We start from the raw sequence: 27307 nt of genomic DNA, 5'->3' as shown, positions 1-27307 counted from the left end.
TCGGCTATACAAGCCAAATCATACTTATGCATAGGAAATCTTGGATTAAAGTATCATGTCTTGTCTTGCCACACAGCACTATACTGTATATAGATTGTGAGCCCGGTGCAGCTCCACTCGTAGACTGTGATAGATTCTCTGTCTCCTGGGTTCAAATGCTGTAAAGGGTAGACAAAGGAGACAAGCGCACCTGCGACTCCCAACATCAATTTATTACAGATGAGTTATGCACATAAAATCACACTTACTAGATGTAAGTTAAAGCAAGCCTCCTTTAAAGCCTCTTTAAAAATCCTGCAAACAGATCTACTCAGAGCTCTTTCTTGCCCCAAATTGGCTTGCTATCCCGGAACCACTTTTGCCTTGTACCGTGACACTCCTGCTCCTGGACGCGTTTCGTCTGTAACCGGTCAGACTTTTTCAACAGGGTAAACTGACTGTTGAAAGAAAGAGCTCTGAGTACATCATGCGAAGGCCCAGCCTGTAGTTATTACAGAGACTCAGTTGTGCTACAAAGAATCAGAGTGCCGAGAACTGTTTGCCGGATTTTTAAAAAGGAGGCTTTTAAGGAGACTTGTTTTAACTTACATCTAGTAAGTGTGATTTTATGTGTGCATAACTCATCAGTAATAAATTAATGTTGTGAGTCACAGGTGCGCTTGTCCCTTTCGTCTACCCTTTACAACATATAAATACATATTTTACACATAACATGAAACAATTTGGTAAGATAAATAAAGGAAGGATGAGATTAGGCAAAGTTGTACACATAGAACTCAATGGTGTATGACAGAGCAAGCCTTCCTAGAGTTCTTCTTTGAATGTGAAGAGATAGATTTATCAATAACCACCAATGATGTATCCCTTACACTCTAGTAAACCATAATCATTACTGATGGGTAAGAACACAAACTATAATTACAAAAGCAAGGGTGATGCAATAATTACCCCGCTTAGGCACTAAAAATCATATATTTGCAGAGCATTCCTACCAATTGTCATTGACTACATATTAAATTGATAAACTAAGTGTAAGAATGCAAGGAAATCCATGCAACATTACACAACTCTTGCTCACAAGCCTTGTGATGGCCAGCTATTATGTTATTCACTTTCTTAAGCAGTTATATTGCAATGCATATGTGTAACTTTATATTTTATTATGTCATACCCCAAAATATAACAAATAAGAAATTAGTCTTTTCGGACAATTCACATGGTAATTGGTTCATGTTTTTAATTGACAATGTACAATATATAGGCCTAGATTAAAAGAGAAGCACAAAAAATAAAAAATATCTATCTATAAATCAATGTTCCAACCCATCATCTGCAAGTTGCCACATTTCTCTTTGATAAGCCTTGGTAGAATTACCTGGCAATCTAGTAGAATTCTCATTTTTAGTCAGCTGGCGTAAAACCTCACTGATTTATTCTGTAAATCTTTTATTGTTTGTGTCTCAGATCTAGAGAAATTATTCATTTTGGAAGAGGTATCTTGTGACAATCGTATCAGGCCCTTTTTTATCATACTGTAAAAGGTTTCCAGAATGGGTCCAGAATTGTATAAAAAAGGTACATGGATATTTTTCATATATCTTTGTGACCTTGTCTCTTTAAAATATTACGTCATCATCTATTGATTTGTTTTTAGCCAATTTAAATGTATATGATCTTTAAAATGAGAAAGATATGGTGCTATAGAGATTAAGCTATGAATAAATCTATCAACAACACACATAAGCCATCTCTATGATGATGCTTTCTAGTTTATTGCTGTGATTTCCCTAAGGTTTTATGGAAGCAATAGATTGTAATAAAAGCTAAGTTTTATCATCTGCTTGTGAACTTTCTTATATTTGATTATTGAGCCAGCTTCACACAAGTCACAAACTGAATAACTATGCACTAGTGAGACTGTTAGAAACAGAGGTCCCATGGCAGTGAGGGTGCCTTAGCAATGCATGTATATGTGGAGGAGGAAGTTCCATAGTGAATCGGTTTCTGATATTCGTTCACATGATGGACTAAAATTTGTGATTTTATGAGCCACAGATTCATACATCATGGCCAGGACCTTAAACATCCTTGAGACCTAAAATTATGGTAAAAGAATTTACAGAATAGATTAAAGGATTCAATTTAAAATAAAAACTTTTATCATAAACATATTATTAAAAACACAAAATCAAAATATTGCATACAATTTAAAGATAGACTGATGTTTAACTATTCACTATTGATAAAATATTTGTGAAGCAGTATTCTTTTAATTCTGATCATAGAGACCAAAGAAAAACAGACACAGTTTAACTGTAATTCACTCTGGATCTTTGAATTTCTGAGTGAAACATGATGCTTATACCTGGCTGCTATCAGTGCTCCAAGAATGATTGCAATCACACTAGCCACAATCGACCATGAATATCGTGTCCTGTAATGGCAAAAATATAGGTATTACTTTCTTGGAGATTGCAGTGCCCTTATGCACCTCATGGAATCAAACCTGTAATTGCTAAGGTGAGTCCATTCAATGTGCTTAAGTCGAAGCAGGAATTTCAGTGATTTTTCTGTGATGTATCCACACAAATCATACAGTGATTTAATTTTTTCAACAGACTTAACATTTTTTAATAAATAATTAATAAATAATAAAGGAACATTTTCTTTAAATTTTTGTATAATTTTCTATTTCATATATGGTAATTATAACATATCTAACCATTAAATATATATATATATATATATATATATATATATATATATATATATATATGTCCCTAGCCCTGTGCAAACTTACCTAGCTCAAGAAAAATAAATAAAATCTTGTAGGACACCCCTCTTTCAGATATGGGGTCTTATATAGTTCAATAGTAAAGGGATAACATGTGGTTGCTATGGTCACTTTTAGAGCCCTGACCACCCTAAAAATCACCTAGCAAACAATTCCTATGGTATTCAACGGGTACGTAGAAGGGCATGAGGGCCCACATTGGAAAAAGGGTCATCTCTTTCACATAAGAAATGTTTTGTGTGTCCTCGAAAGTAAAAAAGTATTATATAGTAAATTCAATCAATACTAAATATAAAAAGGTGACGTAAGTTAGAATTAAAAATAACTTTATAAGATGAGCCAGACTATGTAGTATTTCAGGTTTCAGATCACCATTTCTGTCCTCCCTTGGTTAATTGACACAAAGTTTGACAGCTGTAATTAACAATGTTACAAAACAAGTTTCATAAAATATGTAACCTCAATCCTAAAATATTCACAAATATATTAAGTTTCATCCATAGTTGACACCCCCAAAAGATTAGATATGAAAAATAAAATAATTTTTCCCTCAGTCTCTACACAATCTTGTTCAAAAATAGATTGTTTTGCCCCAAGAAATAAAATATATATATAAAATGTAGAAGGAAGTTGAACATGGTCATGATCTTGCTCAGATTTCTTTTATGTAGGAAAAAAAAAGAGTCTATGACATGTTATGTACATCAATAGGCTAGATTCACTAACTGTCTCTCTAGTTCCTTTCTTATTATGTGAAACTAACTAAATTTCACTCATGTCATCACATTTGAATACATGGCTTCCCTAGAATAACAAAGGAATGAGAAGCTGTTCGTGAATTTAGCATACATAGCTTCAAGATAATAAAGTAGAAAAAATCTAATTGTTTCCATAGGGGTCACGACCCCATATTTTTATTATTTTTTTTAATTATTATTAATTTAAAAAAAAAAAATTCTATTGCAAATTTAAAAATGTAACTAATAGTAACAACTATTTCCATTAAAGGGACAGTCTAGTCCAAAATAAACTTTCATGATTCAGATAGGGCATGTAATTTTAAACAACTTTCCAATTTACTTTTATCACCAATTTTGCTTTGTTTTCTTGGGCCTAGATTTAGAGTTTGGCGGTAGCCGTCAAAACCAGCGTTAGAGGCTCCTAACGCTGGCTTTAGGCTACCGCCGGTATTTGGAGTCAGTCAGGAAAGGGTCTAACGCTCACTTTGCAGCCGTGACTTTTCCATACCGCAGATCCCCTTACGTCATTTGCGTATCCTATCTTTTCAATGGGATCTTTCTAACTTAGAGTCGTGGCTGAAGTGAGCGTTAGAAATCTAACGACAAAAATCCAGCCGCAGAAAAAAGTCAGTAGTTAAGAGCTTTCTGGGCTAACTCCGGTTTATAAAGCTCTTAACTACTGTGCTCTAAAGTACACTAACACCCATAAACTACCTATGTACCCCTAAACCGAGGTCCCCCCACATCGCCGCCACTCGATTACATTTTATTAACCCCTAATCTGCCGACCGCCACCTACGTTATACTTATGTACCCCTAATCTGCTGCCCCTAACACCGCCGACCCCTATATTATATTTATTAACCCCTAACCTGCCCCCCACAACGTCGCCGCCAGCTACCTACAATAATTAACCCCTAATCTGCCGACCGCAAAGCGCCGCCACCTACATTATAGCTATGTACCCCTAATCTGCTGCCCCTAACACCGCCGACCCCTATATTATATTTATTAACCCCTAATCTGCCCCCCTCAACGTCGCCTCCACCTGCCTACACTTATTAACCCCTAATCTGCCGAGCGGATCTCATCGCTACTATAATAAAGTTATTAACCCCTAATCCGCCTCACTCCCGCCTCAATAACCCTATAATAAATAGTATTAACCCCTAATCTGCCCTCCCTAACATCGCCGACACCTAACTTCAATTATTAACCCCTAATCTGCCGACCTAATCTCGCCGCTACTGTAATAAATGGATTAACCCCTAAAGCTAAGTCTAACCCTAACACCCCCCTAAATTAAATGTAATTTAAATCTAACTAAATAAATTAACTCTTATTAAATAAATTATTCCTATTTAAAGCTAAATACTTACCTGTAAAATAAACCATAATATAGCTACAATATAAATTATAATTATATTATAGCTATTTTAGGATTAATATTTATTTTACAGGCAACTTTGTAATTATTTTAACCAGGTACAATAGCTATTTAATAGCTAAAATACTTAAAATAATTACAAAATTACCTGTAAAATAAATCCTAACCTAAGTTACAATTAAACCTAACACTACACTATCAATAAATTAATTAAATACAATACCTACAATTATCTACAATTAAACCTAACACTACACTATCAATAAATTAATTAAATACAATTCCTACAAATAAATACAATGAAATAAACTAACTAAAGTACAAAAAATAAAAAAGAACTAAGTTACAAAAAAATAAAAAAATATTTACAAACATTAGAAAAATATTACAACAATTTTAAACTAATTACACCTACTCTAAGCCCCCTAATAAAATAACAAAGCCACCCAAAATAAAAAAAATGCCCTACCCTATTCTAAATTACAAAAGTTCAAAGCTCTTTTACCTTACCAGCCCTGAACAGGGCCCTTTGCGGGGCATGCCCCAAAGAATTCAGCTCTTTTGCATGTAAAAAAAACACATACAATACCCCCCCAACATTACAACCCACCACCCACATACCCCTAATCTAACCCAAACCCCCCTTAAATAAACCTAACACTAAGCCCATGAAGATCTTCCTACCTTATCTTCACCATACCAGGCTCACCGTTCGATCCAGAAGAGCTCCTCCGATGTCTTGATCCAAGCCCAAGCGGGGGGCTGAAGATGTCCATGATCCGGCTGAAGTCTTCATCCAAGCGGGAGTTGAAGAGGTCCATGATCCGGCTGAAGTCTTCTACCAACGGCATCTTCAATCTTCTTTCTTCCGGAGCCATCATCTTCCAGCCGACGCGGAACATCCTCTTCTCCCGACGCCTACTCGCCAAATGACGGTTCCTTTAAATTACGTCATCCAAGATGGCGTCCGTCGAATTCCGATTGGCTGATAGGATTCTATCAGCCAATGGGAATTAAGGTAGGAAAATTCTGATTGGCTGATGGAATCAGCCAATCAGATTGAAGTTCAATCCGATTGACTGATCCCATTAGCCAATCAGATTGAGCTCGCATTCTATTGGATGTTCCGATCAGCCAATAAAATGCGAGCTCAATCTGATTGGCTGATTCCATCAGCCAATCAGAATTTTCCTACCTTAATTCAGATTGGCTGATAGAATCCTATCAGCCAATCGGAATTCGACGGACGCCATCTTGGATGACGTCATTTAAAGGAACCGTCATTCGGCGAGTAGGCGTCGGGAGAAGAGGATGTTCCGCGTCGGCTGGAAGATGATGGCTCTGGAAGAAAGAAGATTGAAGATGCCGTTGATAGAAGACTTCAGCCGGATCATGGACCTCTTCAACTCCCGCTTGGATGAAGACTTCAGCCGGATCATGGACCTCTTCAGCTCCCGCTTGGATGAAGACTTCAGCCAGATCATGGACATCTTCAGCCCCCCGCTTGGGCTTGGATCAAGACATCGGAGGAGCTCTTCTGGATCGATCGGTGAACCTGGTATGGTGAAGATAAGGTAGGAAGATCTTCAGGGGCTTAGTGTTAGGTTTATTTAAGGGGGGTTTGGGTTAGATTAGGGGTATGTGGGTGGTGGGTTGTAATGTTGGGGGGGGTATTGTATGTGTTTTTTTTACAGGCAAAAGAGCTGAATTCTTTGGGGCATGCCCCGCAAAGAGCCCTGTTCAGGGCTGGTAAGGTAAAAGAGCTTTGAACTTTTGTAATTTAGAATAGGGTAGGGCATTTAGAGTAGGTGTAATTAGTTTAAAATTGTTGTAATATTTTTCTGATGTTTGTAAATATTTTTTTATTTTTTGTTACTTAGTTCTTTTTTATTTTTTGTACTTTAGTTTATTTCATTGTATTAATTTGTAGATATTGTATTTAATTAATGTATTGATAGTGTAGTGTTAGGTTTAATTGTAGGTAACTGTAGGTATTTTATTTAATAAATTAATTGATAGTGTAGTGTTAGGTTTAATTGTAACTTAGGTTAGGATTTATTTTACAGGTAATTTTGTAATTATTTTAACTATTTTAGCTATTAAATAGTTCTTAACTATTTAATAGCTATTGTACCTGGTTAAAATAAATACAAAGTTGCCTGTAAAATAAATATAAATCTTAAAATAGCTACAATATAATTATAATTTATATTGTAGCTATATTAGGATTTATTTTACAGGTAAGTATTTAGCTTTAAATAGGAATAATTTATTTATTAAGAGTTAATTAATTTCGTTAGATTTAAATTATATTTAACTTAGGGGGGTGTTAGTGTTAGGGTTAGACTTAGCTTTAGGGGTTAATACATTTATTAGAATAGCGGTGAGCTCCAGTCGGCAGATTAGGGGTTAATGTTTGAAGTTAGGTGTCGGCGATGTTAGGGAGGGCAGATTAGGGGTTAATACTATTTATTATAGGGTTAGTGAGGCGGATTAGGGGTTAATAACTTTATTATAATAGCGGTGCGGTCCGCTCGGCAGATTAGGGGTTAATAAGTGTAGGCAGATGGAGGCGACGTTGTGGGGGGCAGATTAGGGGTTAATAAATATAATATAGGGGTCGGCGGTGTTAGGGGTAGCAGATTAGGGGTACATAGGGATAATGTAACTAGCGGCGGTTTACGGAGCGGCAGATTAGGGGTTAAAAAAAATATGCAGGTGTCAGCGATAGCGGGGGCGGCAGATTAGGGGTTAATAAGTGTAAGGTTAGGGGTGTTTAGACTTGGGGTACATGTTAGAGTGTTAGGTGCAGACGTAGGAAGTGTTTCCCCATAGCAAACAATGGGGCTGCGTTAAAGAGCTGAACGCGGCTTTTTTGCAGGTGTTAGGTTTTTTTTCAGCTCAAACAGCCCCATTGTTTTCTATGGGGGAATCGTGCACGAGCACGTTTTTGAAGCTGTCCGCGTCCGTAAGCACCGCTGGTATCGAGAGTTGAAGTTGCGTTAAATATGCTCTACGCTCCTTTTTTGGAGCCTAACGCAGCCATTCTGTGAACTCTCAATACCAGCGGTATTTAAAAGGTGCGGGCAGAAAAAAGCCAGCGTTAACTACGCACCCCTTTGGCCGCAGAACTCTAAATCTAGGCGTTGGTATTCTTAGTTGAAAGCTAAACCTAGGTAGGCTTATATGCTAATTTCTTAGACCTTAAAGGCCGCCTCCTATCTGAATGCATTTTGACAGTTTTTCACCACTTGAGGGCATTAGTTTATGTGTGTCATATAGATAACATTGTACTCACGCACGTGGAGTTACCTAGGAGACAGCACTGATTCACTAAACTGCAAGTCTGTCAAAAGAACTGAAATAAGGGGACAGTTTGCAGAGGCTTAGATACAAGGTAATCACAGAGGTAAAACGTGTTTTATTATAACTGTGTTGGTTATGCAAAATTAGGGAATGGGTAATAAAGGGATTATGTATCTTTTTAAACAATAAAAGTTCTGGTGTAGACTGTCCCGTTAATATTAATAATGTTTTTAGCTACTGCAATCGACATGGACATTATTAGACTAATATTTACATTGGTAAATACAGATTTTTCTTTCATGTAATTGGCAAGAGTCCATGAGCTAGTGACATATGGGATATACAATCCTACCAGGAGGGGCAAAGTTTCCCAAACCTCAAAATGCCTATAAATACACCCCTCACCACACCCACAATTCAGTTTTACAAACTTTGCCTGGAGGTGGTTAAGTAAGTTTGTGCTAAGATTTCTACGTTGACATGCGCTTCTCAGCATTTTTAAAGCCCGATTCCTCTCAGAGTACAGTGAATATCAGAGGGATGTAAAGGGAGTAGCACCTATTGAATGCAATGGTTTTCCTCACGGGGATCTATTTCATAGGTTCTCTGTTATCGGTTCGTAGAGATTCATCTCCTACCTCCCTTTTTAGATCGACGATATACTCTCATATTCCATTACCTCTACTGATAACCGTTTCAGTACTGGTTTGGCTATCTGCTATATGTGGATGGGTGTCTTTTGGTAAGTATGTTTTCATTACTTAAGACACTCTCAGCTATGGTTTGGCACTTTATATAAAGTTCTAAATATATGTATTGTACTTATATTTGCCATGATTCAGGTTTTCAGTATATTTCCTTTTTTGCAGACTGTCAGTTTCATATCTGGGAAATGCTTTTTATTAAAAATTATTTCTTACCTGGGGTATAGTCTCTTTTTTAATTGACTGTCTTTAAATTTGCAGGCAGAATTAGGCTCGCGAGGGCGCAAAATGCCAAAATTTATTGCGTCATTCTTGGCGCAAAGTTACGTTCGTTGATGCAAATTCGTAATTTCCGGCGTCTTAGTTGACGCCGAGTCCTTCACAAGGTTGTGTCATCTTTGACGCAAGTGTTTAATTTCCGGACGTTTTTGGCGGCAAAAAATATTTTTCCGTTTGTTGTGCGTCATACTTGCCGCCAAATATTTTCATTATTTAAGACCCCATTCCTTTTTGCCTCTGGCCTTTTTTCTATGTCCGAGGGCTATTCTGTTTGCATTTTTTCCATTCCTGAAACTGTCATATAAGGAAATTGATAATTTTGCTTTATATGTTGTTTTTTTCTCTTACATTTGCAAGATGTCTCAATCTGATCCTGTCTCAGAAATCACTGTTGGATCTCTGCTGCATGATAACAGTTCTACAAAAGCTAAGTGCATTTGTTGTAAACTTGTGTAGATTATACCTCCAGCTGTGGTTTGTAATATTTGTCACGATAAACTTTTTTATGCAGAAAATGGATCCATCAGTAGTAGTTCATTACCTGTTGCTGTTCCCTAAACATCTAATGCACAAGATATACCTGTAAATTTAAAATAATTTATTTCTGATTCTATTCAGAAGGCTTTGTCTGCCATTCCGCCTTCTAATAAATGTAAAAGTTATTTTAAAACTTCTCATAGAGTTGATGAAATTTCAAATGACCGGCAACATACTGATTTATCTTTCTCTGATGAGGATCTATCTGATTCAGAAGATCCTGCCTCAGATATTGACACTGACAAATCCTCTTATTTATTTAAAATGGAGTATATTCGTTCTTTATTAAAGGAAGTGTGGATTACTTTAGATATGGAGGAAACTAGTCCTCTTGATATTAAAACTAGTAAACGTTTAAATTCTGTTTATAAACTTCCTGTGGTTATTCCAGAGGTTTTCCAGTTCCTGATGCTATTTCTGATATGATTTCTAAGGAATGGAATAGGCCTGGGCTGGTACTTCTTTTATTTCTTCTTCAAGGTTTAAAAAATTGTATCCTTTGCCAACTGTTAGATTGGAGTTTTGGGAAAAGATCCCCAAAGTTGATGGGGCTCTCTCTACTCTTGCTAAACGTACTACTATTCCTACGGAAGATAGTACTTATTTTAAAGATCCTTTAGATAGGAAACTTGAATCTTATCTAAGGAAGGCTTATTTATATTCAGGTCATCTTCTTAGGCCTGCAATTTCTTTGGCTGATGTTAAAGCTGCTCCAACTTTTTGTTTGGAAACTTTAGCGCAACAAGTATCGGATCATGCTTAGTCTAGCATTGTTAAATTAAATCAACATGCTAATAATTTCATTTGTGATGCCATTTTTGATATCATCAAAATTGATGTTAGATATATGTCTTTAGCTATTTTAGCTAGAAGAGCTTTGTGGCTTAAATCTTGGAATGCTGATATGACTTCTAAGTCCAGATTGCTATCTCTTTCTTCCAAGGTAATACATTATTTGGTTCGCAGTTGGATTCAATAATTTCAACTGTCACTGGGGGGAAGGGAGTCTTTTTGCCTCAGGATAAAAAACCTTAGGACAAATCTAAAGCTTCTAGCTGTTTTCGTTCCTTTCGACATAATAAGGAACAGAAATCTAATCCTTCCCCAAAGGAATCTGTTTCTAATTGGAAGCCTTCCTCAAAATGGAATAAATCCAAGCCATTTAAAAGATCAAAGCCAGCCCCAAGTCCGCATAAAGATGCGGCCCTCATTCCAGCTTAGCTGGTAGGGGGCAGATTAAACTTTTTCAAAGATGTTTGGATCAATTCAGTTCAAAATCATTGGATTCAGAGTATTGTCTCTCGTGGGTATAGAATAGGATTCAGAGTAAGACCGCCTGTGAGAAGATTTTTTCTCTCACGCATTCCATTGAACCCAGTAAAGGCTCAGGCTTTCCTGAAGTGTGTTTCAGACCTGGAGTTATCAGGGGTAAGCATACCAGTTCCATTTCAGGAACAGGGTCTGGGGTTTTAATCAAATCTATTCATTGTCCCAAAGAAAGAAAATTCATTCAGACCAGTCCTGGATCTAAAGATTTTGAATCGATATGTAAGAGTACCAACTTTCAAAATGGTGACTATAAGGACTATTCTGAATTTCGTTCAGCAAGGGCATTATATGTCCACAATAAACTTACAGGATGCATATCTTCATATTCCGATTCATCCGGATCACTAGCAGTTCCTGATATTCTCTTTTCTATACAAGCATTTCCAATTTGTTGCTCTACCTTTTGGCTTCATGATAGCTCCAAGAATCTTTTCAAAGGTTCTCGGTGCCCTACTCTCTGTAATCAGAGAGCGGGGTATTGCGGTGTTTCCTTATTTGGACGATATCTTGGTACTTGCTCAGTCTTTACGTTCTGCAGAATCTCACACGAATCAACTAGTGTTGTTTCTTCAAAGACATGGTTGGAGGATCAATTTACCAAAAAGTTCTTTGATTCCTCAGACAAGGGTAACCTTTTCAGGTTTCCAGATAGATTCAGTGTCCATGACTTTGTCTCTAACAGACAAGAGACGTTTGAAATTGGTTGCAGCCTGTCGGAACCTTCAGTCTCAGTCATTCCCTTCAGTAGCTATGTGCATGAAAGTTTTAGGTCTTATGACTGCAGCATCGGACGCAATCCCCTTTGCTCGTTTTCATATGAGACGTCTCCAGCTTTGTATGCTAAACAAATGGTGCAGGGATTATACAAGCATATCACAATTAATATCCTTAAATCCCAATGTTTGACTTTCTCTGACTTGGTGGTTAGATCACCATCGTATAATTCTAGGGGCCTCTTTCGTTTGTCCAACCTGGACTGTGATCACAACAGATGTGAGTCTTTCAGGTTGGGGAGCTGTTTGGGGATCTCTGACAGCACAAGGGGTTTGGAAATCTCAAGAGGCAAGATTGCAATCAATATTTTGGAACTGCGTGCAATTCTCAGGGCTCTTCAGTTTTGGCCTCTGTTGAAGAGAGAACCGTTCATTTGTTTTCAGACAGACAATATCACAACTGTGGCATATGTCAATCATCAGGGTGGGACTCACAGTCCTCAAGCTATGAAAGAAGTATCCCGGATACTTGTTTGGGCGGAATCCAGCTCTTGTCTTTTTTTTTTATTTTTGATTTATAACCAACAATACATACCAAAATCATATACAAGTTTTTTGCCACACAGGGCAAGGGAACATATATTCTTCAACAGCACAATTTTACAATGTAAAGTCAACCTGCATAATGTTGACCTAATATGTGCAATTGACCTGACATGTATATTCCGGTACCACACTTGAGATACGCCACACGGTTAGTGCAGCATCATCTACCTCATATGTATTCCTAATGTTGGGTTTTTGTATATAAGCATAACAGGGGAGAACATTAACAACATAAATTACAACAAAGAGGGGGAAAAAAACTTTTTCAAAGGTCAGCCTCACTCTCTTCTGACCAAAATTGGGGGAAGTGACCAGCATATATATTTGTTTGTACAAATACAGAGTTGAGTAAAGGTTTAATCAGTTTTTTTAAGTAATTTTGGTAAAGACAAAATAAAGACTTCTCATTTACTGAAAAAAACAGGGTAGATGGTCCTCATAAGGATACGCTAAGTTTAATTGTTCAACCGTATATTGTGTAATCAGAACATTTTTTAAAGTGAGAGATCTTAGGTGCTGCCCACGATTTCCATGTTTTAAGAATAAGATTATGACCAATTAGTATAATAGTATTTATAAGTTTAAAGTTTTTAGAAATCCCTTGAAATTTGACCAGGAAGAAAATCTCAATTGGCTTGAAATGATAGTCTAAATGTAAGACAGAATTGATCCAAAATAAAAAATTTTGCCAAAACTGGAAAATTTTTGGGCATTGCCAAAAACAATGTAGCAAATCTGCTTGCGTTGACTTGCATCTGGAGCAGGACAATGGTGATTTATACCACTTTGATAGAGTTTCCGGTGTAAGATAGGTCATAAGGCTAATCTTTATCTGAGATTCCCTCCAAGCTGTTGGCACCCATGATTTTTTTTACCATTTTGCCACCATATCGTCAACCTGCACACTTGACGATTTTTGGTTTAGTAACAAATATAAGGGAGAAATTGCATATGATCCAAATAGATATAACTAGATATTTTATTATGCAATTCACACATTGACCAGTCTGTGCCATATTTTTGAAGCAACTCATATAAAAAGTGTCTTATTTAGAGGTAAGCATAGAATTCACGTGGTGAGAGATCAAATTTATTAGCCAATTCTGCATACGTTATTGGGTAACCATCTGTCCCCATCTGAGCCTTTATTTTAGATGGAACGGTGCGACAAGTTTGGATTCCCATATAAATGAAGTGATTTGTTCTTTCTCGGTTATCCAATCTATGGCGAATCTTGCCATGGCAACTAGATTATAGGCTTGGATTATCCAGCTCTTGTCTAATTTCTGTGGTTCATATCCCAGGTATAGACAATTGGGAAGCAAATTATGTCAGTCATCAGACTTTACATCCGGGAGAATGGTCTCTTCACCCAGATGTATTTTCTCAAATTGTTTAGATGTGGGGGCTTCCAGAAATAGATCTGATGGCATCTCATCTAAACAAGAAATTTCCCAGGTACCTGTCCAGGTCCAGGGATCCTCAAGCGGAAGCAGTGGATGCATTGACACTTCCTTGGTGTTATCAACCTGCTTATATTTTCCCGCCTCTAGTTCTTCTTCCAAGTGTGATCTCGAAAATCATCATGGAGCAATAATTTGTGCTGCTGGTGGCTCCAGCATGGCCTCACAGGTTTTGGTATGCAGATTTTTTGGTAGGAAAGTTCTTCAGGCAGCAGTTTCAGTTTGATTCTTCTGCTTATGATTTAAGTTTTTCTTTTTTGAGAATAAACTAATATTTGGGTTGTGGATTAATTTTTTTCAGTGATATGGCTGTTTTTATTTTGTCCCTCCCTCTCGAGTGACTCTTGCGTGGAGTTCCACATCTTGGATATTGCTATACCGTACGTCACTAGCTCATGGACTCTTGCCAATTACATGAAAGAAAACATAATTTATGAAAGAACTTACCCGATAAATTAATTTCTTTCATATTGGCAAGAGTCCATGAGGCTCACCCTTTTTTTTGGTGGTTATGATTTTTTTGTATAAAGCACAATTATTTCCAAATCCTTTTGTTGATGCTTTTTACTCCTTTCTTTATCACCCCACTTCTTGGCTATTCCTTAAACTGAATTGTGGGTGTGGTGAGGGGTGTATTTATAGGCATTTTGAGGTTTGGGAAACTTTGCCCCTCCCGGTAGGATTGTATATCCCATACGTCACTAGCTCATGGACTCTTGCCAATATGAAAGAAATTAATTTATCAGGTAAGTTCTTACATAAATTATGTTTTTTCATTTATGCTTACTGGAATACATATAACATCTCATAATTTTACGCTAACAATAAAATGAATAATTACCTGAGAATAATCATTTCAAAAATGAGAGTTAATGGAATCGAAAATTTACGGAGGACTGTAAACATCGGCAAACTGCAAGAAACAACACAGACTGTATTAGCATAATACTCAAATATTTTAACTCAAATATTGTAAATTACATATATCAGAATTAATATTTTACATTTTGTTTCTATATATTATGTATATTGAAAAGTTAATTGTAAAATGTATGTGGTCATTTTCCTGATAATAAAAAATATTTTTAAACCGAATATGTTGATCTTAATAAAAATGATAGCCTAGAAGTTATCATCAATGAAGAGTCAAAGATTTAGATTCATTATAGTCAGAGAACTATCCAAGTTTTATCATATACTGTGAAACATGATTAATCAATTTGAAAGGCTAACTTAGCAACTGAAAAACTTCTAAAAAAAGATGCTATGTTAAAAGGGATAGTATAGTCAAAATTAAACATTCATGATTTAGACAGAGCACGCAATTTTAAGCAACGATTTATTCTTCTTCTTAATTCTTTTGGTATCTTTATTTGAAAAAGCAAGAATGTAAGCTTAGGAGCCAACCCATTTTGGTTCAGCACATGGGTAGCACTTGCTGATTGGTGGCTACAGTTAGACACCAATCAGCAAGCACTACCCAGGTGCTGAACCAAAAATGGGCCGGCTCCTAAGCTTAAATTCTTGCTTTTTCAAATACAAATACCAAGAGAATGAAGATAAATTGATAATAGGAGTAAATTAGAAAGTTGCTTAAAATTGCATGCTCTATCTGAATCATGAAAGTTTAATTTTGACTAGACTATACTTTTAAGTAGAGCCCATCATGATTTCTCCAATTTTGAACTAAATCCTACTCACGTGATGGTCAGCACAATTGTGCTATACAGGCAGGCCGGAATCAATAAGTCGTCCGGCAGACTCTAAGACACACCTGGAGCAGGGAATATCCTCGTCCCACCAGGTGAGTCCAGAGATAATCACTGGAAGGCGCAGTGAGAGCCAGATGAAGGTCAGCAGTAATGACCAGCACTCAAATGTTGGCAAATAGCAAGCAGTATGTTGATATCCACGGTACAGAAGATGCAGCAGCGAGATGACAAATGGTTACAAGTTTAATAAAAGAAGATTCAAACAACAGCAACGCGTCTCTGAGTGGCACAGCACTGTTTCCTCAGGCTATCAGGCAAAAGATAGCCTGAGGAAACAGTGCTGTGCCACTGAGAAACGCATTGCTGTTGTTTTAATCCTCTTTATTAAACTTTTAACCACTTGTCATCTCACTGCTGCATCTTCTTTACCCTGGATATCAACATACTGCTTGCTATTTGCCAACATTTGAGTACTGGTCATCACGGCTAACCTTCGTCTGGCTCTCATTGCGGATCCCAGTGATTATCTCTGGACTCCCTCTGTTGGGACGAGGATATTCCCTGTTCCAGGTGTGCCCTAGAGTCTGCCGGACGACTTATTGGTTCCGGCCTGCCTGTATAGCACAATTGTGCTGACCATCACGTGGCTCGTGAGTAGGATTTATTTCACCTTTATCTACCATTGGCTTACCAGTTTGATTTGCACTATATGGCACCCTCTATCTTTTGTATTCTAGACCTGCCTGAAGTTGTGGAATCCCCTTGTCATTGGATTTAGTTTCACTTAAGGACTCCACTCCTGATCTCTCTACATATTTTTTGGACTGTAGTCCTTAATATTGTCTAATATCTAGACCTTGTTTCATTCATATGTTCATGATGCATATATGGTAATGGTTGTTTATATATTGTGACATCTGCCATATATATTATTATCTTGCCTTTGCCCTGTACACTTTATAGATATTATTATACACAATATGGTGTACTGGACAAATTGGGTATTACCATGTATTAAGATTAGAGAATATCATATTACTGCTCATATTGATACTGTATATTACACTCTAATTACACCATTTGGCGCCTCTTATAGATAATAGCTTGGCATCTTGGTATCCTTGCGTATCTTGTTTATATGTTTTTATGATAATATAAGATTATGGGAAGCATTGTTTCATTGGAGATTATTCATGATTAGTCAACCTTCTCTAGGTAAAATATATGAAATACTCTTGCAAATGTGTTAATAAAATATGAAGCAGCTAATAATATAGAAAAGAAACCTCTCAAGAAAAAAGCTTTAGATCTGCTGACCTAATAATTAGTTGCTAAGCCTGCAATCAGGTCCATACACATGAGGGAGCTTTTGTAATCATTGCAGACACTGCAGATTGTGTTGAAAAAGGTCCTGGTGGTCAACTTAAAACAACATTAGTCTACTCTACCACCCTAGAGAAGCTTTAATAACTTGGCATGGGCGAAATTTTTGAATTCATCATTTGTTAAAAAAATCAATCCTGAATGTTTGCTCATGACTATCAAGAGCATTTTTGACATTCAAGCCCTTCAGCTGTAAAAGTTAGAGGAATGCACTGTCAAAATGTACACTGTGGTCTGCCTTCTATCCTTTTCAGGGATTCAAATGGACCATTCTAAATAAATAAAGTCCCTGCGCTTACTTCAGCAGCACATATACTAAAATGGGAACAATACAGAGAAGATTAGCGCTGCGCCTGCACAAGCGTGATACCAAAGTTTGTGAAGTGTTCCACATTTAAAAAAGAATACATAAAAAAATAATAATAATAATAAAAGTCCCTAAAATCTTTAACAAGGGGTTTTAGAAAATTATTTTGATGGAATACAATTCAGTCAAGGGAGATTTAGTGTTTATGAGCATTACAAAGCAGTCTCTTCCCCTCTACTTTTATATTTTTATCTACTTTGATCTACTTTTTTTTTATCCTGGGCCCTCACAAAATAAAAGTGGACACATGTAACTAACGTTAAAAGCTAGCATTTGTTATCTCTAGAATCATAAGTAGCTTCTACACCCAGCGGCTTACTCTTAAAATAGGCATTCTAAAGCAGAGGTTAATTATAATCTAGATGATCAAGATCTTTTAACTAAAATCTGGAAAATAAAAATCGAGGCCGATTCTAGAAGGAACTGCAGAACCAATAATGGTTACAAGACCATTAAACTATTTATGGTCTGTCACAAAAATGACTTCAGGAAACACACTGGGTAATATTCTTCAATGCTTCCATTTCTATATAATGTACATACTAGCACCCACAAATAGTGATGCTGATGCATTATTACATATGATTATGAGGCCACTACTTCCTTTAATAAAATAATTCTTACTCTGACGCCTTTGAAAGTTCATATTAGAGTTATATCTTATGAGGAGCTATGGCCTCAAACATTCTTTACATTTACAGAATGTCTTTTACAACAAATAAACTATTTTTTCCCACCCAATTTAAAAAGAAGTCCTGGAACAATTATGTGTGTTACCCTTGCTGGACATTGTAGATTATGCTATACTATCCATTTTATAAAGATTTACTGAAAATTGCCAATGTTTTGTTTGTGTCAGAACCAAGCCTCCTCCTATTTATCATGCTGGATTCCTTACTACCATTCCTATCTTAGGCTGACCTTAGGCTTTTGCCAAATTTATTTATTACTGGTCTCCCCAAGAACTTGCTATCACTATGTAAGGTTGGTATTTTATTTTCATTGCAAGAGCATAATTTTATTTACCTTAGCAGCTGGGTACTTGATAGTCCAGTTAAATGATTACCAATATAGAGCAGGGGCAATGGAAATATCTGCAAAATAAAAAGATTTTGGTAAATCAATATTTGTCATATTGTTAAAGGGACAGTATACACAAATTTTCATATAATTGCATGTAATACACTACTATAAAAAATAAGATGCACAGATACTGATATAAAAATCCAGTATTAAACTGTTTAAAAACTTACTTAGAAGCTCTCAGTTTAGCTCTGTTGAAAAGGTAGCTGGAAAGCCCACTGCAAGTGGGAAATAAGATACTCCCCCCTCCCCTTTCTTTTGCATATGAAAAGACCCTTTAAACAAACAGGAGCAAGCTGGAGTAGGTATCTGACGGTATTCTCTTAAAACTTTGGGGCTTCGTTAGGAGTCTGAAAATCAGAGCAATGTTATTTAAAAATAAGCAAAACTATACATTTAAAAAAAAACAAAAAAAAACTTAATGGGCTATGTAAATAGATCATCTGCAAAACATTTATGCAAACAAAAAATTAGTGTATAATGTCCCTTTAAGTATCTGTTCAACTAAAAATCATAGCAAAAATAATTAACATAGCATTGCAATTTGTAAAGATATGTTTATATGTTTAACTGAAATATAATGACATATTAATAGTTTTTTAATCATTATGTTTAAAAATACAATACATTTATAAAGAAACTAGTGGGAAAGCCTGCCCAGATGGCAGTCTATTGTGATGACGGAAACACCGAACCACCCTGCCATTTTCGGAAGGGCAGTCTAATGTGGTGACGGAACCACCCTGCCCTTTTCGGAATCCACCTGGATGCAGCTTACGCTGCATCCAGGGGGATTCTGAAAATGGCAGGGTGGTGAAAGAATCCACCTGAATGCAGATTACGCTTCATCCAGGTGGATTCCGAAAAAAGCAGGGTGGTAAAAGAATCCATCCAGGTGTATTCTTTCACCACCCCTTTTGCTCTCTCTCCCCCTCTCTTTTGCTCTTTCTCCCCCCCCCCCCCCTCTCCATTCTCTCTCTCCCCCCTCTCATTTGCTATCCCTCCATAGTCAGGGTAATATAAGTCAGTCCAGGCAGCAAGTATCGTAAGCGGAAGTCAGGCCAGGGGTCAAAACCAGGAAATCCAAGATCAAAGGAAGGGAATAAGAAGAGAGAAAATACAATGCTTAGTTATGCAGATAAATTGGCAAAATAACTCAGCAAAAATCCAGGGCTCAGACCGGAATTTAAACCTAACAGGGCCCAGGAATGCCCCCCGTATCCCACATTGGGTTCTAGGTATAGCATCAGATACCTAGTACCCAATGAGAAGGCAGAGAGAGGCGTGTCACAAAGATTCCCCTAGCAGATGGAAATCACCCATGACGCCAACCGCGCACATGCGCACCCCAAAGCGTACCCGCGTGCACATGAGCGTGAACAAACAGGCGCAGACAAAACACTAGGCACAATCACTGCCGAGGAGAAACCTGCAACAGCGCCCTCCGCCTTACCCACCTGTGAACAGGTAAAGAGGCATTCCTGGTACCCCTGGTTCCATGACAGAGCCCCCCACCAAGGAGCGGCCTCCGGACGTGAACCTGGGAAGGTCTGTCGGGATGTATCCAATGGAAGGCATGCACCTTGGCTGCAGCATGGAGATTGCCCATGGGTTCCCAGGATCGCTCCTCGTGACAATATCCTTTCCAGTGGCCAAGATATTCTAGACGACCTTGTCTCCTATGAGAGTCTAGGATGTCTTGGACTTCATACTCATCATCGTTGTTTACCAGAATAGGAGGAGGAGGAGCTGCCACCCGACCTGGGAAAGGATTAGCAGAAAAGGGTTTCACCAGAGACACATGAAACACCGGATGTATTCTATAAGAGTCGGGAAGTTTCAAATTGACAGCGACATCATTGATTATCTTGTCAATGGAAAAAGGACCAATAAAACAAGGTCCAAATTTCTTGGTAGGACAGGTCAAACAAAGATGTCTGGTAGCCAACCAAACCTTGTCACCTATTTTGTATATAGGAAGAGGTTTACACTTGCGATCTGCCTGAATCTTTTGTTGCTGTTGGACTGTGGTGAGTTGGTGATGAAGGCTGCGAAGCATGGCTCTGAGGTTGCGTAATCAGTGGGAAACATCAGGCACAGGAATAAGAGAAGGATGGTCAGGAATGGATGGAAAATGGTACCTATAATTTGCATAGAAAGGGCTCCAGCCCGTAGATGAGTGTTTTTGATTATTGTATGCGTATACAGCAAGTGGGAGATGATCTACCCAGTTATCCTGTAGATAGGAGGAATAGCAACGAAGATACTGCTCGAGGGTCTGATTGGTCCGTACAGTCTGCCCGTTCATCTGAGGATTATAAGCGGAGGATAGATTACGGGTGATATGTAGACTGCGACAAAAGTGAATCCAGAAGCGAGAGATAAACTGAGATTCTCCGAGACTATAGATGTTGGGAACCCATGAAGACGAAATATATGCTGAATGAAAAGCTTGGCAGTACGCTGAGCAGTAGGCAATCCAGCCACAGAAATAAAATGCGCCATCTTCGTAAAATGGTCAACTATGACCATGATAGTGTTGTGACCATGCCGCACCAATGGCTACTTCGGAGGCATCTGTTTCAAGGTAGAATGGAGATGAAATATTTGGTTGTGCCAGAATTGGAGCTTCAGTAAAAAGGGATTTAAGCTGAAGAAAGGCCTTTTGAGTGGCAGTATTCCAATCAAAAGGTAGTGTGATTCTTGGTGAGTGCAGTAATAGGCGCACAGATAGAGGAGAAGTTCCTGATAAATCTCCAATAGAAATTGGCGAAGCCAATGAATTGTTGAACCATACATTTGTTTTGTGGTACAGGACACTTGAGAATAGCCTTAATCTTCTTTGGGTCCATCGCCACTTGTCCAGGTGAAAGAACATACCCAAGAAATGTAATGGATGAGACCTCAAACATGCTTTTCTCAAGTTTAGCATATAATTTGTGAAGTCGAAGACGCTGTAGGACAAATTTCACATGATTCTCATGTTTAGCTAGTGTTCTAGAAAATATTAAGATATCGTCTAGATAAACGACCAGGAAAGTGTCAAGAAGGTCTCTGAAGACGTCGTTGATAAAACACTGGAACGTGGCAGGGGCATTGCAAAGCCCAAATGGCATTACGAGATACTCGAAGTGCCCATATCTGGAACTGCTGCACCTAGTACGCATGTCAATCTCAGCATACATTTTAACCATGTAAACATCACAGAACAGACGTTTTCTTTTTATTGAGTAAATTGTTATTAAGGAGAGAGAGAGAGAGAGAGAGAGAGAGAGAGAGAGAGAGAGAGAGAGAGAGAGAGAGAAGAAGAGAGAGAGAGAGAGAGAGAGAGAGAGAGAGAGAGAGAGAGAGAGAGAGAGAGAAAGAGAGAAAGAGAGAGAGAAAGAGAGAAAGAGAGAAAGAGAGAGAGAAAGAGAGAAAGAGAGAAAGAGAGAGAGAGAGAAAGAGAGAAAGAGAGAAAGAGAGAAAGAGAGAAAGAGAGAAAGAGAGAAAGAGAGAAAGAGAGAAAGAGAGAAAGAGAGAAAGAGAGAAAGAGAGAAAGAGAGAAAGAGAGAGAGAGAAAGAGAAAGAAAGAGAGAGAGAGAGAGAGAGAGAGAGAGAGAGAGAGAGAGAGAGAGAATCTACATAGTATGTCAAAGCTCTAACAACATCCAAAGAATGTAAAGATGTTTCAGTTGCATTCTTAGGATTAGAACATAAAGTAGTTTAATGTCCAAAGAATGCATAGGCTCAAAAGGAGGAGCCTGCTATATCTTTAATACCATATAAAGACTTCAGGGAGGATAAATCAGTTTTACGATAGGTTTAAGTCAAATTAAAGCCTGAACAAAGCAATGTATATCAGAAAGATTATCAATCTTTCTGTGAAACAAAACAGAGAGAACACCATGAAATATATGTTTTCCAAACTTTGTGGTAGATTTTCCTAGAAACAGGTTTGTGGGTCTGAATCATAGTGTTGATCAGAGTCAGAGAAAACTCAATGACTGGGGATTAAACGTTCAATTTATATGCCATTAAGTTTAGAAATCTGGATGGAAGAACGGACCTTGACACAGGAGGTCTGGTCTTAGATGTAAAGACCAAGGCGGGCAACTGGACATCTGGACAAGGTCTGCATACCAAATCATGTGTGGCAATGCTGGTGTTATCAGAAACACACAAGATTGTTCCATTTAAATATTTGAGATTACTCTGGGAAGTAGGACCAGAGTAGGAAAAATGTAAGCAGGCTGCTAAGACCAGGGAACTGCTAGTGAGTCCAGCATTTCTGCCTGAGGATCCCTGGACCTGGAGAGGTACTTGGGAGGTTTCTTGTAGGAGGCCATCTGATCTATTTCCAGAAGGACCCATATTAGAACTATAGAATGGAATATATCTGGGTGGAGAGACCATTCCCCCGGATGTAAAGAATGATGCCGGGTGCGATAATCTGCTTCCCAGTTGTCTACTCCTAGGATGTGAATCGCTGTGATTAGACATGAATTGGATTCTGCCAAGAAAGTATCCGAGAGACTTCCTTCATAGCTAGAGAGCTGTGATTTCCCCTTGATGCTTGACATATGCTACTGTTGAGATATTGTCTGTTTGAAAACGTAAGTAATGTAAGGTTCTCTCTGTCACAGAGGCCATGCCTGAAGGGCTCTGAAGAGATCACAGAGTTCCAAGATATTGATCGGTAACCTCAAATCTTGAGGATTCCAAACTCCTTGTGCTGTCAGAGACCCCCAGACAGCTCCCCAAGTTGTAAGACTTGCATCTGTGGTGATCACAAACAAGGTAGGGCAAGCAAAGGCCCCTTGAAGAATAAAGTGGTTTAACCACCAAGTCAAAGAAAGTTGTGTTTTGGGATTTAAGATTATCAGTTGTGATATCTGAGTATAATCCTTGCACCATTGGCGCAACATGCAAACCTGGAGAGGTCTCATATGAAAATGAACAAAGGGGATCGCTTCCGATGCTGGAATCATGAGATCTAAAACTTCCATGCACATAGCCACTAAAAGTAATGAAAGAGACTGAAAGTTTGAACAAGCTGAAACCAATTTCAATTGTCTCCTTTCTGTTAGGGATAGAGTCATGGACACTGACTCTATCTGGAAACCTAAAAAGGTGATCTTTGTCTAAGGAATCAAGAAGCTCTTTGGTAAATTGATCCTCCAACCATGTCTTTGAAAGAACGACAATAGTTGTTTCATGTGAGAGATTCTGCTAAATGAAAAGATTTAGCTAGTATCAAGATATTGTCCAAATAAGGAAATGCCATAATACCCTGCTCTCTGATTACAGATAGAAGGGCACTGAGAACATTTGAGAATATTCTCGGTGCTGTTGCCAGGCCAAAAGGAAGAGCGACTAAGTGGTAATGCTTGTCTTGAAAAGAGAATCTCAGAAATCGATAATGATCTGGGTGGATAGGGATGTGAAGATAATCATCCTGTAATGTAAGTCTATTGTGGACATATAGTGACCTTGCTGAACAAAAGGCAGAATAGTCCTTACAGTCACCATGTTGAAAGTTGGGACTCTTACTAATCTATTTAAATTTTCAGATCCAAAATTGTTCTGAAATAATTTTCCTTCTTTGGAACAATGAAAATTTCCTTTTTTGGAACAATGAAAAGGTTTGAATAAAAACCCAACCCCTGCTCCTGTAGAGGAACTGGGACAATTATCCCGAAAAGTTCTAGATCTGAAACACATTTCAGAAATGCTTGGGCCTTTATTGGTTGACTTGGGATATGGTTGAGAAAGAATCTTCCCATAGAAGGTTTTATTCTGAATCCAATTCGATACCCTTGAGAAATTATATTCTGAATCCACAGATTTTGGACAGAGTCTGACCAAGATTCTTGAAAGTGCTTTAGCCTGCCCCGGACCAGAAGAACTGTATTGTGGGGGCTGCACCTTCATGCTGGCTTAGGGGCCGGATTCGGTTTCTTATATTGTTTGGTTTTATTCCAATTCTGTCACGCTGCTCTCTGCTCTGCTGTGGCCGTTGCCATGGACACAAGCACTCCCCCTGTTGCTAGGGATACAGCAGTGTAACTGCATCACGGTGATGACATCATCACCGCCCGCCATGTCTTCCCTATGTAAAGGCCTCAGTCTCTCTAACCTGTGCCCAAGTATATGTGTTTCTTCTTGTGCTCCTGGGTGCTTTATTTCTTATGCTGAATTGCTGTATTGATTCACTGTTGCTAAACTTTCCTGTTTGACTACTCTACTTGCCTTAAACCCTGAATTGCTTAACTGTTGATGAACTCTGCCTGTTTGACTATACTGCTTGCCTTTAACACTGCATTGCTGGGTTGCTTAACTGTTGATGAACTGTGCCTGTTTGACTACGCTGCCTGCCTTAACCCCTGAATTGCTGGACTGCTTAACGGTTGATGGACTCTGCCTGTTTGACTACGATGCTTGCCTTAACCCCTGAATTGCTGGATTGCTTTACAATTGATGAACTCAGCCTTTTTGAGTACTCTGCTTGCCTTAACCCTAAAATATTGGATTGCCATTCTGTTGCCAAACTCTGCCTGCCTTACCATTCTATTGATTTACCCTTGAACTGCCTTACCGCTGGATTCCCTACCTATTGCCGTCAGAAACTATCCTGTTTGTTTCAGTCCTTCAAGTGGTTTACCCTTGAACTGCCTAACCACTGATTCCTACCTGCTGCCGCCAAAGACTACCCTGCATAGTGTGAGTACTGTTTACCTCATTTTGCGAACTTTCTCTGCTCTGGGATATTCCCTATCATTCCAGCTTGATGCCAGGATAAGAAGACTACTGGAGAAGTTCAGTCTGATAGTGGAATATCCCACGAGCATTACAAATTCAGAGAGGGTCTCTAGTTAGAGCCAAACGCTTTAATGGAGGGAGCAGTTTTTTGTTCTCTATTCTGACGAAATGGACAAAAAAGGATTAGTAGCTTCAAATTGTCCCTTAGATTTCTTGTCTTGGGGGAGAAAAACTCCTTTACCCCGCAGTAACTGTGGAAATAATGGAGTCCAATCATAAACCAAAAAGGTTCTTTCCTTGAAAAGAAAGAGATAGTAATCTTGTTTTAGATACTATATCAGCATTCATAGATTTAGGCCTTAAAGCTCTTCTAGTAAGAATGGCTAAAGACATAGATTTAATGTTGATTTTCAAGGCATCAAATATTGCATCACAAATAAAATGATTTGCATGTTGAAGTAAAATGAGATTGTTAGATCATTCAGGGTCTGAATTCAACTGCTGAGCGAGGCTGGACAACTAAAAGGTAGATGCAGCAGCAACATCAGCAATAGATATAGCTGGTCTAAGAATATAGTTAGTATGTAAGTATGCCGTTCTGAGATAAAATTCAAGCTTTCTATCTAAAGGGTCTTTGAAAGAAGTGCTGTCTTCTTACGGAATAGTAGTCCGTTTCGCAAGAGTGGAAATAGCCCCATCAAATTTAGGGACTGTTTCCCAAAGTTCCAAAATTAGCAATAGGTAAGGGATACAATTTTTTAAACCTAGAAGAAGGGTTAAAAGTAGTACCAGGTTTAGACCATTCTTTAGTAATCACATTAGCGATAGCATCTGGAATAGGAAAAACCTCAGGAATAGTAACAGAAGTTTTAAATACAGAATTTAAAGGACTACAAGGTTTATCATCAGAAGCATTAGATTCCTCATTTCCTAAAGTGAATAAAACTTATTTTTTATTCAAAATTGAACATATTCACTCTCTTTTTAAAGGAGAGTTATTTTCTGTCTCTGATGGAAGATCCTCTGAATCAGAGGAATTTCCATCAGTAGAAAATATGTCAGTATGCTGTTGGTCAGTACAAAATTCACTAGATTTTGGTTAAAATTGTGCTGCCCTTTTACATTTATTTTAAGGCGGTATAGCAGTCATAGCCTTCTCTATGGCTGCATCAATAAAAGCTTTAATTGCTGCAGGAACGCCTTCTGCATTAGACTGAGAGAGAAAAACAGTGGAAGCATTTGTACTCATAGAAATATTGTCATAATGTAATAAAATCTCAAAACAAGAGCCATGTAATTGAGCTGAAGATATAAGTTCAGCTTTTTTACAATAAACACACTTGGATTTTGTAGAAACATGTTCAGGAAGCTCATTTCCTATGGTAACTTCTGATTGATAAATACTGCAATATCCATAGCAAAAGTTTGGTCATTTTGCCAGATAAGTTATATCATACAAAAAAGCCCTCAAAAAGGACATTAAGAGTATTAACTTAAAGGGACAGTATACACTCATTTTCATATAACTGCATGTAATAGACACTACTATAAAGAATAAGATGCACAGATACTGATATAAAAATCCAGTATAAAATGGTTTAAAAACGTACTTCGAAGCTTTCAGTTTAGCTCTGTTGAAAAGGCAGTTGGAAAGCCCACTGCAAGTGCTAAATAAGACACTCCCCCCCCCCTTCTTTTGCATATGAAAAGACCCTTTACACAAACAGGAGCAAGCTGGAGTAGGTAGCTGACGGTATTCAAATAAAACTTTGGGGCTTGGTTAGGAGTCTGAAAATCAGAGCAATGTTCTTTAAAAATAAGCAAAATTATACATTTTTAAAAAAAAAAAAACTTTATGGGCTTTATAAATAGATCATCTACAAAACATTTATGCAAAGAAAAAATGAGTGTATAATGTCCCTTTAAGCAAAGCCCCAATTTTAAATACCTCAATATCTATACTGAAAGTTTGGTTATTCAGCCAGATAAGTTACATTTTACACAAAAAGCCCTTAAAAAGGATATTTTCAGAGTTACAAAGGTTTTTGAAATACCAAATTAAAAACAACAAGAGGACTTGCTCTATTTGTAACAAGTTTAGAAGGAGGAAGGAGACCTTCACTCTTATAGAAACATTGTATTTCATTGTCAGATATTTCATTG

General features: G+C 37.8%; 1 protein-coding gene and 1 non-coding gene across 2 annotated transcripts in view; one reads left to right on the top strand and one right to left on the bottom strand.

The window, feature by feature from the left end:
* The window catches only part of SLC35D2 (solute carrier family 35 member D2), a 126618-nt gene that overhangs the window by 82392 nt on the left and 16919 nt on the right, over window positions 1–27307 (bottom strand). The window contains exons 4-6 of the mRNA XM_053702416.1: window positions 18347–18414; window positions 14700–14771; window positions 2366–2434 (exon numbers count right to left, since the gene is read on the bottom strand). Of these exons, the coding sequence (XP_053558391.1) occupies window positions 2366–2434; window positions 14700–14771; window positions 18347–18414 (209 nt within the window). The remainder of the gene's footprint in view (window positions 1–2365; window positions 2435–14699; window positions 14772–18346; window positions 18415–27307) is intronic.
* LOC128650658 (U6 spliceosomal RNA) lies at window positions 17245–17351 on the top strand. Its single transcript, XR_008400928.1, has one exon. It is a non-coding gene; the product is annotated as a U6 spliceosomal RNA (small nuclear RNA).

This window comes from Bombina bombina, chromosome 2 (assembly GCF_027579735.1).
Source record: "Bombina bombina isolate aBomBom1 chromosome 2, aBomBom1.pri, whole genome shotgun sequence".
In the NCBI taxonomy this organism is placed as follows: Eukaryota; Metazoa; Chordata; class Amphibia; order Anura; family Bombinatoridae; genus Bombina; species Bombina bombina.
This window is presented reverse-complemented; position numbering and strand designations above follow the sequence as displayed.